The following is a 16,370-nucleotide window of genomic DNA, read 5'->3' as shown; positions in this document are numbered from 1 at the left end:
CATATATATATATATATATATATATATATATATATATATATATATATATGTGCTGCTATATGTTTATGTATTTGCATAGCAGTCTACTATGCATAGTACTATTTACTCCAATATCACGGAGTCAAGCCAATGGAGGTATTTCTATAAGATTGCTCAGCCTGCAAGAAATAACAGCTAAATTTCTTTCAAGTAATACCCTACCATTATAGAATAAAACATGGTGCTACATGTATATTTTTCCTGAGAGTAAAAAAAATGGGAATGGTTATAACTGGCATGTCTTTGGCCATAGGTTTGTTCAATCAGGGCTGATCTGCTATGTTGAGGTTAATCCACAATACACCAGTCAAAGTATTGAAAAATCCATTGTATTTCACCTAGAGCCATTGGCTGAAGGATAATTAGTATGAGTAATTGGCTGGTATAAGGCATATATAATGACTACAGATGTTATTTGTAGAGTCTTGTTCACATTATCATAGGTTTAAGCTCTGTGCCTTTGGGCAAAATACATAAGCCTGCTTGTCTCAGTTAGCCTCCATGATAGTAAGTACATGCAGTGTGTGTAGCAAGAGAGTGGAGACAGACCTTGAATTTTCTGTCCCATCCCACCCAGGCCCCCAAGCCTATACAGGCTTAAATAGTAGACCCCAAAGTGTTTCCCCAATAAAAGCATCACCTGGGGTAGATAAATCCCTCTACCTACATTACAGGTACCATGCTTAATAAATGACAGAATCCGTTATTGTGTAAATAACATATAATTGTAAAAAAAATAAAAATAAAAAACATGATTCATCTGAATGCAAATTAGCTGGGCATTTAATAAGCTATCTTGTCTTTAGGAGCAAGTAAAAAAGATAGGTTAAAAAAACTGTAAAAAACATACATATAAAGAAAAAAACTGTAAACAAATGTTAAGTCAGAGAAAAATTGAAAAATTAAAACTCACAAAATTCCAAATATTTGCATTTCTTTTAGAATAAATTAAGTTTGCAAAAATATAGAAAAAATAAAAACAGAAAAGAAACATTGAAATCACTCAACAACAAAGAGATTTTGTTAAATCAGACAATGAGAAAGAAAGGAGAAAAATAATTTAGTTATCCTGTAGAAAAAAATATCAAATTAACAAACACTGTCAAGTTTTTTCACCATAATCATCAATGATAAAAAATCATTGATGTATGAATTTGATAGGAAAATAAATCTACAATTTCTTGTTTGTGCAATAGTTGAAACAAAAAAATTGTTGATTCAGATTTGACTGTAGTAAAACATAGGCAGTAAAACAGACACCAGAGAGTCAAAGTCTTTATTAAAATGATCTTCAACCCTTTCATGATGCATGGATGAATGAATGGATAGATAGATATATATAGAGATATAGGTAGATAGAAAATCCATACAGTTTCTGCTTAGCACTCAAGTTATTGAAGCCAAACATAAGTAACCAGTCAGTTATTGCTTTATTTATGTTTATCTATAAGTATTGGGTTGGTGCATAATTACTGTGGCTTTTTTTTTCAACAAAAACAATGACAATATTTAACAAAACTTCTTTAAATGAAGGTCTGACCATCTGCCAAACAATTGGAAAGCAGTAATTGAAGTAGATGGTGAATATGCTCCAGAATAATCATTTAAAGATGTTTTTGTTACATGTTGTTATTGTTTTTGTTGAATAAAATTTGTTGAAAAAGAGCTGCAATAATTATGCACCAACCCAATATATATGATATATAAATATATATTTCACACACACATGTACTCACACACACATATAAATATGTATATGCATATACATATATAATCATCATCATTTAACGTCTGTTGTCCATGCTGGCATGGGTTAGATGGCTTGACTGGGCTGGAAGGCTGAGCCAGGATCCATTCTGATTTGGCATGGCTTTCTATGGCTGGATGCCCTTCCTAATGCCAGCCACTCCAAGAGTGTAATGGGTGCTTTTATGTACTACCGGCACGGGTGCCATTTGCATGACACTGGTATCTGCCACAACAGCAATTTGGCTTGGTGGGTCTTCTCAAGCACGACATAATGCCAAAGGTCTTAGTCATTGCCTCTGTGAGACCCAACAATCGAAGGGAGCTCAGCCACTTTTCCTCATATATGCATATACATATATACATATAGATATAGATATATGCATATACATACAAACATATATGCATATACATATATACTTATACACGCACACATTCATAAACGACATACATTTGCATATCATCATCATCATCATCATCGTTTAACGTCCGCTTTCCATGCTAGCATGGGTTGGACGATTTGACTGAGGACTGGTGAAACCGGATGGCAACACCAGGCTCCAATCTAATTTGGCAGAGTTTCTACAGCTGGATGCCCTAAATATGCATACACACACACACATATATGTACATGCACATACACAGGACAGGAAAAGGATATTAATTATGATGACAATGACTGATGATAACATATGTGTGTGAGTGTGTGTGTGTTAATGTTTGTTTCTATATTCAGTCATAATAAAAATAATTTTACATTAATCCGATGGGTTTCTCTATGCTTTTGTAGAGTACAAATTTATTATTCTTTAACAAGAATATTGTCGACAGTGACTTCAAAGTTTTGTCCAAAATTGGCTGCATACAGATTATATCATTGTTTAAATGTCCACTTTTCCATGCTTGCATAGTTTGGATGGAATTCATGTCAGTAATCCTCACCTGGTTTCAAGTAAAGTAATATTTCCTCATAGCTAGACATGCCAATATGGAAAATGGATGTTAAAAGTTGATGATGATGATGATATACATAAATACACACACATATAAATCTATCTTCACAGACACACACACACACATAGGCATTGTCATCTTCATCATTATTGAACATTCGTCTTCCATGCTGGCATGTGTTGGACAGTTCAACAGGGCTTGATGAACCAGAGGCGTGCATCAAGCTCCAGTGTTTGCTTTGGCATGGTTTCTATGGCAGGATGCCCTTTCTATTGCCAACCAGTTGGCAGAATCTACTTGGTGGTTTTTTTCATGGCACCAGCACTACTAGTGAGGTCACCAAGTAACTTATAAGACAAAACCCCTTGATTGAGTGGGGCTTAGTAGAGAGAGAAGTGGTTTTATGCCAAGTGTTGAGAGGCTAAAGTATAATAGAGAAACAGGAACAAGTGTCTTGATGTAGAGGAGATACATAGCTACTCCAGCTGGAAAGAGGGATAAAGATGATGGTGATGGTATATATGTGAATAAATGCATACATATACCTTGCATTTTGCTTGTCTCTCGACTTCTAGTGAGAGTTATTGTCTATATATATATATATATATATATATAAGTAACAACCGAAGGATAAGATGGATTGACACCTGTCCTTCAATTGTTACTTATTTATTCTTTATTCACTTATCTCAGAACATACCCCTTGCATGTTCTGAAGTATATTATGGACTGTATATTTAATAAATTGTACATGTCTGAAGATTATGTACTCAGTTGGGTTAAATTGACTGCATACATTACCTGAATATCATTCTGCCAGTACTTCTGTACCAAGGTTGGTATTCACTTAAAAAATTGTGGTGTGTGCACTTTATTCCGACCTAACTAGGTGGCTCAACTTTAAATACGTTGTTCAACTGAATCTTGTCTATATTGTATTTTCATATATATATGATAATCTTGGTGAAACAAACAAGTCCAGGAAACGGAGTAGACAGAAGGTTGTAAATGTAAAGTTCTTTCCCTAGCAAAGAATGTACCATCCAACATTGCCTAGTAAATAGTGACTTCAGGACTTGACAGACTGAGAGACATGATGAAACACCCTGGAGTAGAATCATATTGAAACTGAAAGAGCTGTTGTAAATTCAGAGATGTATTTGATACGTATGACATGGAAAAGATAGAGTGATTACACAGAAGACAACTGGTAGCTTCAATGAGACAACCTGCTAAAGGCTATTGATCAGATTTGTGGCTGGTGCAAAGCCATAAATTGAACTGAAAGCAACATGGTCGTGGACTTGAACAACAGACAGGGCCATAAACAGTATGTAAAAGGCTTAGAAGGACTGGAGGAAAGGCAGCTACAGGGATCAATATTAAGTAGCTAGAAGAGAAGCTTGCTGTCAGGTATACATTGTAAGGGGAAAAACAGAAAGAAAGAAGCTTGCACATTTTCTGTGATATGAGAATAACGACATGAAGATTGCAAAACAGTGTACTAATGAGATCATCTAGATATAATAGAGAGGAAATGTACAGTAGAGCAAGTAATGGCACACTTACTCTTACAAATACCAAAAAGGATTATGAAAGTGCTCTTATGAAGCACTGTTGAGTGTAGAGCATCACTAGAGGGAGCCTACTCCAAATAGGGCCAAGTAGACCAGCCATTAAACTTAACAGCAGTATAAGTGAAAGCGCAATTAAGGATATGAAGGCAGAGAAAGTAGCTGGTCCATCAGGAACAGTCACTGAGATACTTAAAATATCTGAAGTAGAACCCCATACTATTCAATCAAATAAATCAGGTAATATAGGAAGGTATTATACCTAATGATTGGAATAGTAATATCATCGTTAAAATTGATGTAATGGTAAAAGAGATGTTCTGGAAAGAGACAACTAAAGAAGCATAAAATTATTCAACCAAGTTATCAACATCACAGAATGAGTTACAGCACAACTAAGAAGAAAATTAGTTTAGCAATTTGGATTTGTACCAAGACACGGTGCTACTGATACTCTCTCTCTAATGAGGAAACTAGGGAATTAACTGGAAGTTAATTCTTTTGCTATGTAGGATTGAGGGTGGACATACCAAAAACGCAGATGCTAGAGAAAGAACAGGATGCAAAAAGTTATTAACTCAAAGGGTTTCTCAGAATAAGGTGCAAATTGTGTGATGCTTGTGTACAAAGTGCAATGGTGCATGTATTGTAGGCCTTGAATGTGAAAGATTTGTAACAGCTGGGAAGAAATGAAGTGAGACTGCTCCACCGAATGTGCAAAGTTAGGGTACATGAATGAGAAAGTACAAAGGAGATGAGGGAAAAGTTAGGTGTAAAAGGAAGGACCCCATGTACCAGAGAGAAGATTGCTTTAGAACTGGCAAGTAGTGTGTGTAAAGAGGATGTCAGTTGTATAAAAGAGTGTTTTAGGAAGAAGAGAGATGAAGTAGTGAAGACAGACACCAAGAAGCTGAACCTCATAAAATAGATGGCAAAGAACTGCAATGCTGGTGGTAGAGTGGACATGATCACTGGTGCGATCATAGCAAAATGGTTGTTACTACACTGATAACAGAGCTTGGAATACATATTATCTCTAGGTTTCTTGTCCAGTATATTCTGAATAAGTTTCCATTTATTATTCATTAAGTCTCCACCTGTTATTCATTACCCTCTCATCCTCCATTTTCTTCACTGTACCCAATCCCATCACCACCATCCATTATCATTATCACCTGCATCATTTCCCTTCTCTCCCTCCATCTTGCTTCTTGTTCTAATTCTCACTTTCATTATGACACCCATGCATCAAAGAATGACACTGGAACTGGCCATCTTCGGCACTCATCCAATTTATGCCAGAATGGAAAACCGATGCAAATAATAATGCAGCTATTATTGATACACACATACACACTTCAACCATTAATACTGTTCTCTCTACCAACACTTTCATTGATCACCACCTCCCCTAATGAATCCTAATGAATCAACAACTCTCTCTTCTTCCACCACCACCACCACCACCACTATCATATAGCTTTCCCATCCTCATGCACTACACCTGACTCACTCTTTCCTGCTCAATTCTACAATCTGGCCAGCAATATTCTTCTCATCCTTCTCCTGTCTCATCATTATTATTCTGCTGTTGAGTACTGTCAGTCACCTCCTCCATATCACACCTGTCCTCTCTTCTAAAATGCGAGTAGCTCTGTAGTTCTTTTACAGAAAGAAACCTTTTCTGCTCTGGCCCCTTTGCTCTTATTTTTGCCCATCTTTTGGCTCTCATATCTTAGCATAAAGCTGCTCTCTCAGAGTTTATAGTTTTACAAACAGTACAATGGTGTTACTAGTGATGGTGGAATGAGAAACGCAGCCAGTACACAGTGTAATGTGGCTGGCATTAGGAAGGTCATCCAGCCATAAAAACCATGCCAAATCAGACACTAGAGCATGATGCAGACCTTGGGCCCATCATATCTTGTCAAACCATCTAATCAATGCCAGCATGAAACATGTACATTAAATAATGATTATATATATATATATATCTTTACAAACACACACACTTCTATTCAAAATGTATGATCTCATAGCATATGTAAACTGTTTCAGTGTTCTCATCACATTTCATATGAAGCCAGATTTAGTATGCTGTGAGGCTGAATATTTTTTTATCAAGAATTACACAAAACATGTGTGCGTGTGAGAGAGAGAGAGCAATAATGGTGATGGCATATAAACAAATGAATAGAATACAACAAAACAAGGTGAGTAATAAGACAGTGCAATGTTCATGAGATGGAAGAAAACGTATGTTAAATAAATAGCAATGTTAGTAGCAGCATTTTAAGTTATTCACTGATAGTAATATATTGATCTTATAATTATGTGTAGGCAGAAAATATATTTATGATAAAGATATAGTTATAATTAACTATAACATATTTTTCTATTGGTTCTGCTGGTATGAAAACAGAACAGCAGTTTGTGATGCATCCTTGCACAGGGTACATCACAGGATATGTCAGAGCGCCAATGATGAAATAGAAACTCAAGCTACAATTACATAAGTGAAGTAAATTTCAACAATGAGTTTCATTCATATCTTATTAAGAATGGGTTTTTATCTTTTATTGCATATTTATAGTCAGATTAGGTAAGTTTTAACTACAGCATGTTGTCAGCTATTATTATCACACCACTATTTCAAGGGAGTATTTATTACATAATAATAAGGAAGAGTGGTGCATTATAAAAATCAATATTGTAATTAACACGTCTATATCTCACCTAATGGTTCAATTAGTAACACTTCAGTAGATGTGGCAAGATTTTATAGTTTATGTTTTCATCAATAATTCCATATAAGTGTGAACCATTTGGAGTTGTTGCTCATATTTGCCAATGAAACACACGCACACACACACGCCCCCCCCCCCCAATAATCCCCAAATGATATTATTAATATTTTTATTTTGTTCACTGCATGTTTGATCTTTTCTTGGCTTTTTTTCTTTTTAAATGTTCCCAGTTTCAGAAATACTTTCAACCATTTAAGTAATAACCTAAGATCCAGTCCAGGTTTACTGGAATTCCCTCCATTCTACAACAAAAATGTCAATGTTAATTACAGTTACAGTTTTTATATTAAAATCTAATGAAAAGATTTGTTTCTTGAAGTACAACTGAAAGTCAGTAAAAAGTATGAAACAAATGTTTGATTTCTAATAAGGAATAGGACCTTAGCTCCAATTTAGAACAGTAAACAAATTCTCAGGTGGTCTTTAAGATCAATAATATATTTTAGCATAATAAAAAGGTTTTAAACTCCTAAGAAAAAGACAAAATAATTAGTTTTGAGCAAGGTGCAATTTGCATGATGATAAAAAGTGTATCTTCTGATGCAAATATGCAGCCAGTTTATTTATTTCGTGCAAATGTGACATTCTTGTTGGCAACCATATGAAGTCAGTGAAATACTCTACATGGTTGCAACATATTTAAACCCTTTTGATACCAACTCTGAGCCTGAGACTGCCTCTGGATCAATGATACAAATTACCTGTTTAAAAATAATCTAAATTTAAAATCTTCCATCAAAATGCTATTTTAAGTTCCAAACACTACCTTAATAATAACAAAGTTATTCTACAAAATTCTTCATTATTTTTGAAATTAACTGAAACAAAGGCAGTATATTTCAACAGAAATATGGTAACAAAAGAGTTAAAGACACAGTGAATAATTTAGTCCTAGGTACAGTATATCTGGAAAAAGAAAATAGACAGGAAGGGTATCACTGGAATGTTTCAAGCATAGACCAGCTCTGTTAAAATAAATCTTGGACTAAACTACAACAATCACATGCAAATTCATAGTTAGTGGATGCAATTCCATGCAACTTACAGTTCCTGCATATATTATCAGAACATGAAGCAATTATGACATGAAGACATCATGCAGTTCAATCACATGTAATATGCAGTTTCCTGAAATATTCTGTTTAAATTGGTTACATTAAGAAAAAACAGAAAAATCTTTTTATCCAATAAATTTGTTTTAACTATTTTGATACTAACCCACCCAAGACTGCCCTTCGTTCTATTATACAATTTTGTTTTTTATTGTAACCTAAATTAAAATCTTGCATTACAATCTCATTATAATAAATATTCCAAACACCAGCTTAATGGCAAAGTTCTTTTAATAAGTTTCTCATTATTTTCAAACCTAATTGAAATACAAGCAGTGTATTTCAATAGAAATACAGTAACAAAAGTTTTCAATGAATTTTGAAAAGATAAAAATTACAATATGAATTACCAGAGTGGACCTGAATAGATCGCTTCTTTATTACAGGTTTATCACTAGTACAATATAAAATTTATTGTATGTATCTAATCACCTCACTCTTACAAATTGTAGGGATAGAAAATACTAAAAATACAGTCAGAAATTAATTGTATTTTATGCCTCAATCTGTGAAGAAGTTAAAATTATATATGATACTAAAGACAAATCTTTTGGAAGTTGGGAACTGTATATAAACCTATAAAATTGACTACAAATTCTTAGATAGCAGATCTAATCCATCACCCAGTTTAACGCTATCACCTGGTTCAGAGATGCTTTTAGTGAAGTCCACTGTTGCAAGTGGCTTCCTATTATAGTAATCGATAATTCACAGTTTCTTCCTCCCTTTCCCAAACTCACCACACCCAGAGGCCATGCAAAATCATAGATACAACTCTTATTCCTCTGGCTAAACCATAAAAAATAAAAATAGATTTCAATATGGACAGTCATGTTGTAAATTTATGTCTGTGGTGTTAGGGTACTGGATTTACTAAATCATGGAGTCAAACATTCAAATATTACTAAAGACAATATGTTGTGCTTCTGAGCAAGATAAATAACTCTTCTTATCTCAGTCTGTCAGGCTGACAAACAAATTCAAATCCTGCTTTATAGTTGAATGGTTATTGATAAGAAAAAAAAGCCCTAAAACATCTAATTACTATAACAGTTATTGCTCAAAGACAAGAGAAGCCATCCCACATAGACTTTCATAAAGAAAAAAAAATAAATGTTTAATAACAAGGAGAAAAAAGTACATAGAAATTAGCTGCAAAACCATCCTGTTGCAAGACAATCATAATTCACAAAAGCAGTAAAAAGCTCTAAACACAACTCATGTTCTTATTAGACACCAAGATGCCAAGAATATTGAAAGAGAGAGAGAGAGAGAGATAGAGAGAGATACCATAGACAATTGTTACCAAAGTGCAGAAGCATATTAATCTAGTGCAATATGTAGTTTGTTATAAAAGAGACTGTTATAGTGTATACATAGGATACTCGTCCACAATACTCACCCTTTGGGGTTTTAGGAGATCCAGGACTGCTAGATTTGCTACTGCTCCCATCTGCTTAAATGTTGAAACAAACAGAAGGAGAATAGATGCACACACACAAGCACACACACGCATAAAAAAAAAACGAGAGAGAGAGAAAAGAAACAGGTGAGAGAGAACAGCTCCGAGAATATATTAAAATATTAGAAGAAAAAAAAAATGCAAAAAAGAAATCACTAAAAGAAATTCTCTCTAACAGTTTATTTTCTCCAGAACAATTCCAGTCATTGAGACACTATGAAGTAGATCTACAAATTGTCTCAAACTGCATACACATGCAAGATAGAATCAGTGCATTGTATATTTCATTTTTCCTTGTGATTGAAACAAAGATAGAATTGTGAAATGACATCAGATATAAAACAAAACAAGAAGAATTTCTTTTTTTTTTTGCAAATTTTAAAATTTAGCTATTTTTCCCCCCTTTCAGATTTAATTAAAACAACCATGAAATAGAGACTTCACCATGATTTGTTAGTTATTCAATCACAATTCTGTTCTATACTACAAAACCAGAAAACATTTCTATAGTAGTGCCTCCAAAATGTACAGCCACACAAGCTTAATTTTATATTATTTATTTATAAATCTATTTATTTATTAAAAATAAACTGTTTATAATTTTTTATTATAATCATTAAATCAAATTAAATTAAATTTGACACTCTATAACCACAAATCCAAAATAGAGAAAAAAAATGTTTATAGAAGTTCCTCTGGGAAACAAACCGCACAACAGTTGTAATCCAGATGACTGTGCTAACCTCTACACACCAGAGCAACTAAAGTGTCAGTATGCCAGATACCTTGTTTATATCTGTCACACCTGCCATACAAAAATCTTCAATATCTTGTATAAAGGTCATTTCATGCTTTTTTCTTTTTATCTATCATGTGACATAATTATCATTCTCAATGCTATTATAATTTTGAAAAGACTGACAGCAGACTAGCATCAATAGTACATGATGAAACAAATGGTTAAAATTTTTCAGTTATAAGAATTAAACTGAGACATTCTATAAGTACAGAATCACCAATGGAAATCCAGATAACAACAGTAACTTTTATACCAAATAAATTTTATTTATTTATATGTAGTCATATGTATGTATTTATTTACAACTTGATTGCCAGATGTTTTGAAGCTTGTTCCAGCTACTGTAAACATCTAGCAATCAAGTATTTTGAAGTAAAGAAGACTGGTCTTCTTTCGAGCTTATGTAGGAAGCATTTTCTTTATGAGGCTGGAATATGGACTATGAAGAAGGGGCATCATTTTCTTGGTGATATGTACATAAGCATTCTGAAGAGGGCTCAGAACATCTCATGGTATGAGTACAAGACCAGAGAGGAGACTTATGGACACATTCCACCATTCTCTACTATTGTTGCTCAATACAGGATAGGCTTTGCAGGATACTGCTATCAAGATGAACAACAAGCCAAATCAGATGTTATATTTTGGACACTTGTGCACTTTGATATAGGAAGAAGACCATTCAAGGACATTTCTGCTATAGGCTGAGATACACAACATGAAATTGCGAACCCACTAAAGCTAATGGGGGAGAGTAATTCCTGACACAACATGATGAAATGCATCTTGGTTGTGATGATTTAAAGACGATAGTTAAAAACAGTTTGAAATATTCCATACAAGCTATGTTATGTCAAGAAAATAAAGATGAAAATGCACAGCTCAGTTGAAATATATTTAGATTTATTAAATAACAAGACAAATATTTTCACATTTATTTCAAATGTGAAAAATATTTGAGCTAAATGTGAAAATATTTGTTTTGTTATTTGATATATCAATATCTTAAAGAATATAACATGCTCTGGGATTTTTTGAGGCTTTATGAGAAGCTAGTGCATGTAGCACCAAGGAAATCTTGAAGCTCCTTTGTAATCCAGATTTTGGCTTCGTAGAGAAGACTGCTTTCTACACATGCTCTAAAGAAAGCCAAATTTCTTTAGAACACGTGTAAGCTGTATATTTCCTTAACTTCTTTATATAAGAATATTAAAATTTTTATAAACATATTCTTCACTCTTGTATAAGCTAGAGAAAAAAAAGATTAAATAAATAAGACATTTCTGTTTATGTATATTAATGACTGAGGAGTTATAGTAAATGGTGTTCCTATACTGACTGTACATTAGAAGGCACTACATTACTACAGTCAAAAAGTTTTTGATCCATGCTGATACAGGTTAAAACAAAAGAACGTGGTTGACTCACATTAGTTAGGCTTCTCCAAACAGCCACACATCTAAACCATAATCTAGATGAGTGACAATTTGAGAAAACTAGACTTATGTAAGTAAATTGTTAACTTGCAAGAAAACTTGAAACCAAAGAATGCAAAAATGCAATGGAACAGAAAATATCTACAAGTTATTTCAGAGATGACAATCGCCAAATGAAGGAAAACAAAAGATAATTGCTGTCAACTGAAGTTGATAAAGTTTTGTATCAAAACAGAAAGGGTGAATTACAATACATTTTTGAGTACAAAATACTACTGCAGAACAAAAAAATGTATAAAAAAATATAAAACAAAATCTGTAATAGAAAATAAGATGTCTGTGTGGTCTCTCAACCAACTAGAAATAGTATGCAAATCTTCAAATTCCCCCTGCCCTCTTGAGGGACACATTGGAAAAATATTCATAGATATGCAATGTTTGAGAGAAGAATGAAATGGTCATAACTGGAATATCAACAATCACAAATTTGGTCAGTTAGAGTTGATCTGGGTTCAAAGAACAATAACAAGAAAATCTACAAAGGGAACATGTCTTTGATACTTAGCCAAATACTATATTGTAAATCATATTAATCTGGATACTTTTGAGGATAGCCTTGACTTCAGAGATTAAAGAAAAGTGTGGAATAAAATTATCATTTTTCTCTTTGTTATCTGAAATGATTGGAAGTGTTAATATGTACATTTTGCCTTGGTGCAAAACATGGACTACAACAAATATTCTGCTCGTTACCACAGATTTGCTTGTCAGTTGCTTGACCGTAACCAGTTGAGTACATCCCTTGGTGGCTGATGATATGTGCATCTGTAATCACAAGCTGGAGCAGTGGGAGAGCATCATAGCCATGTGTTGAGAGGGATTCTTTGGGGGTGTTTCATTCATCATCTTTAAACAACTCTTATTCAGGGACCTTTTGAGCATGATGGGCTACTCAAACTAGAGAAGATTATAACTGGGCTCCACCTGCAAGGTCCTGTACTGCTTATATTGATACCAGGTCACTATGTGATGCACATATGATTGTGATGCATGTGCCTGATGTACCTTTATTGGACAGGTAGTCATGATGGGTATATTAGGCTTCATATATTTGTATGTCAGCATCACTTTGATGGTGTATGCTGCTCTCTCACTCAATAATAATAATAACAATAATAATATTTTCTTGCCATTTTGTTAACTTTTTTCTAGCTGCACTAAACTATTCTTAATGATCTGATATCAGTCACAGCAGATATAATGAAAAGTAATTATAGATAACAAAGAGAAAACTTGTTTCTCACTTAAGAGTGAAAAGCAACATCATGTTGATAACATGTAGGTAATCGACTCATTAGTTTCAGATACCATTTAAAACACATACTTTAAAGAATTGACCAGAATTGCAGGGTCTTAATAATGAGTATGAATAAGAAATTCTATTTAACCATTATCATTATAATTTTTCAAATTGTCACAGAACTGGTTGAATAACAGTAAATTAAGAATTTAGTAGTTACAATTAATGTTCTTCTCATTTTTTTGTTGTTGTTGTAGGTGTACACAGAAATTTGCACGTATGCAGATTTTGTCTTTCTTTGCAAAGTCTGTGCATACCTATGCCAAGTAACCATTGCTCAAATGCAATACTGACTACCTAAACAAGTGCACACCATTTTTATGTGTGTATTATTTAAGTCTTTTATTATGAAATTTTATGATTCATTTCTTCAATTAAAAATCTTTGATTTTGTTTTGAAAACTTTGGTGCAAATATATTCTTTGTGTTCCAGTGGTAAAACACGTATGTATATCCACAAATGCACAGCTTAGAAGGAATATAGTTATCATACTGAATATGAATATATAAGAATTAAGACAGGAAGAATTTAACATAATATCACTTTAGTATATCACTTATTTCTTAGGTGTAATACTTAAGAATTACAAGAGAAGTAAAAAGCGAGATGTTATGGTATGTATGCTCTTTTCAGACATGAATGATACTGAGTCAACAAAAGTGACCGTACACAGCAGCCAATTCTTGCTGAAATCACACAGTGCTGTCTTAAAAAAGGAAGAATATATTCAAAACTATGACTGTAAGCAAAAGACATGATTGATATCCATAACTAAAATACCTTTGATCATAAGATCTGCCTGATTGGGACTGACTTGATGTTAAACAACAACAATATCAAACAATGTAAGTGAATACTCAATACTCTCAACTGCAAAACTCAACTGGTTTATAGATTAAATGTACCATTTCTCAAATAATTTCAAATACTGTATTCCTCAGTCAGAGCAGATCAAGTTTCCTTCTTTCATTTGATAATTCTGATGTTTGCCTCTCCAAATTCAATGCATTGAAAAAGACAATATTTAAATTCAAAATATTTTAGCCGCGCTTAACATGATGCATTGAATATGGCTGAAAATGAGCATAAGCCTTCAATATAAGCTAAAAAATAAATTAAATAAGAATTGTTTGATGGGAAGCAAGAAAGATATAAAAATAAGGCATGAAAAATAAGATATATATATTGCGCAAAAAAAAATTGAAATAAAAATGAAATAAAACAGAATATTAAACCATAAAATAAATATATTTAGTGTTATACATTAGGGCGGAGTGAAAATAAAAAAAATGTGGAAATTGAAAATGCCTGTGGGCTAAATGTTGCTATATTTGATTACTAGAAAAATGCTAAATTCTTGCTGAGATCAATCAAGGGCATTTACTCCCTCAAGCCCCCTAAACTCCAAAAATGGGAGTTTTTGTAAATATTTACAAAGCAGAGTTTGTGGGGTCTGAGGGAGTAAATGCCGTCGACTGATCTAAGCAAAAATTTAGCATTTTTCTAGTAATGATATATAGCAAGCTTTTAGGCCTCAGGCATTTTCAATTTTTTTATTTTCACTCCATCCTAACACACATGTATGCGTATGTGAGTATGCAGATTGTGTAATAGGGTTGAGTGAAAATTTAAAATTGTGGAATCTAAAAATGTCTGAGGCCTAAAATCTTGCTATATAATATTACTAGAAAAATGCTAAATTTTTGCTTAGATCAGTCAATGGCATTTATTCCCTCAAAACCCCACTATTGTAAAAATTTTACAAAAATCCCCCATTTTCGGAGTTTAGGGGGCTTGAGAGAGTAAATGCCCTTGACTGATCTCAGTGAAAATTTAGCATTTTTCTAGTAATCAAATACAGCAACATTTTAGCCCTCAGGCATTTTCAATTTCCACAATGTTTTATTTTCACTCCACCCTATTATACATCCTGTAATATCAACCGAATGCATATGTATAGATACATACATACACACACACACATATATATACGGTGTGTGTATATATATATATATATATATGGATCAAAACAGTTTGATTCAAATTCGCTAGTACTCTTGAGTTTCAAGCATGATACTACTCATCAACCATTTTGAATTTGAAAATGGCTGATGACTAGCATCATGCTTGAAACTCAAGAGTACCAATGAATTTGAATCAAACCGTTTTGATCCATACAAGTAACTCTCAATAAATGCGTTGAGTGCCCTTCTTTTGTTTGTCCACTCATGTATACACACACACACATATATACGAGTGAATGGACAAACAAAAGAAGGGCATTCAACAAATTTATTGGGAGTTACATGTAAGGATCAAAACAGTCTGATTCATATATAAACATGTTAATTATTTAATAATTATGTTCATTACTCAATATTATTAATATGCAGTTATGTGGTAGTGGTACTTACCATAGAGATCATTGAGATTTTGGTTCTATACATATACACACACACACACACATTCATGCATATGTATATACATTCATTGATACATACATACTTGTAATAGTTTATATGTTATACGCAGCTAAAGCATAAATTATATTGCATATCTATTGTATCTGTATTACAGAAGTACCATGTGTATATCTACAACAGATATATTTAAAATCTCTGCCTCTAATGTATATATGTATGCAGGTGTTGTGTGTTTGAGTGTATATGTGTGAGTGCATGTAAATAAACACAAAACACAAACTCCTTCGATTCTCATTGATTATTTCAAATATATTTTCCTTTATACTCACACACATACAGACACACACACCCAAACACACATATTGCTTCAAGGATAGTTACTGAGATATACATGCAAGCAAAAACCTCTTTGGTATTTCTCTTACCAGTTGGACTATCAGAATCAATTTGTATACTCCGAGATCTCCGGACAATTCCATGGACAGATGAGCGCCTGCGAATCTTCCGAGCATCTGCACTTCTCTTACGATCCCACATATCAGAACTTCGTAAAATGTGGCCATGAGCAGAGACAGCATCCAGCTTGCTCTTGATACTGCGTAACAGTTTACTTTCTGAAATTAGATAAATTATATATATATATATATATATATATAT

At 33.3% G+C, this 16,370-nt stretch overlaps 1 protein-coding gene across 7 annotated transcripts in view; it reads right to left on the bottom strand.

Moving 5' to 3' along the window:
• Positions 1 to 16,370, bottom strand: part of LOC106873376 (probable phosphorylase b kinase regulatory subunit alpha) — a 106,059-nt gene that overhangs the window by 43,005 nt on the left and 46,684 nt on the right. For 5 of the 7 annotated variants that reach the window (XM_052969281.1, XM_052969282.1, XM_014920707.2 and 2 more), the window contains exons 19-20: positions 16,139 to 16,327; positions 9,635 to 9,688 (exon numbers count right to left, since the gene is read on the bottom strand). In XM_052969281.1, the coding sequence (XP_052825241.1) occupies positions 9,635 to 9,688; positions 16,139 to 16,327 (243 nt within the window). The remainder of the gene's footprint in view (positions 1 to 9,634; positions 9,689 to 16,138; positions 16,328 to 16,370) is intronic. The other 2 variants (XM_014920709.2, XM_014920711.2) reach the window with 2 other exon arrangements.

The sequence above is a fragment of the Octopus bimaculoides genome, chromosome 7 (assembly GCF_001194135.2).
Source record: "Octopus bimaculoides isolate UCB-OBI-ISO-001 chromosome 7, ASM119413v2, whole genome shotgun sequence".
Classification (NCBI taxonomy): Eukaryota; Metazoa; Mollusca; class Cephalopoda; order Octopoda; family Octopodidae; genus Octopus; species Octopus bimaculoides.
The sequence above is the reverse complement of the archived record's forward strand: the minus strand, read 5'-3'. Positions and strand labels throughout refer to the sequence as shown.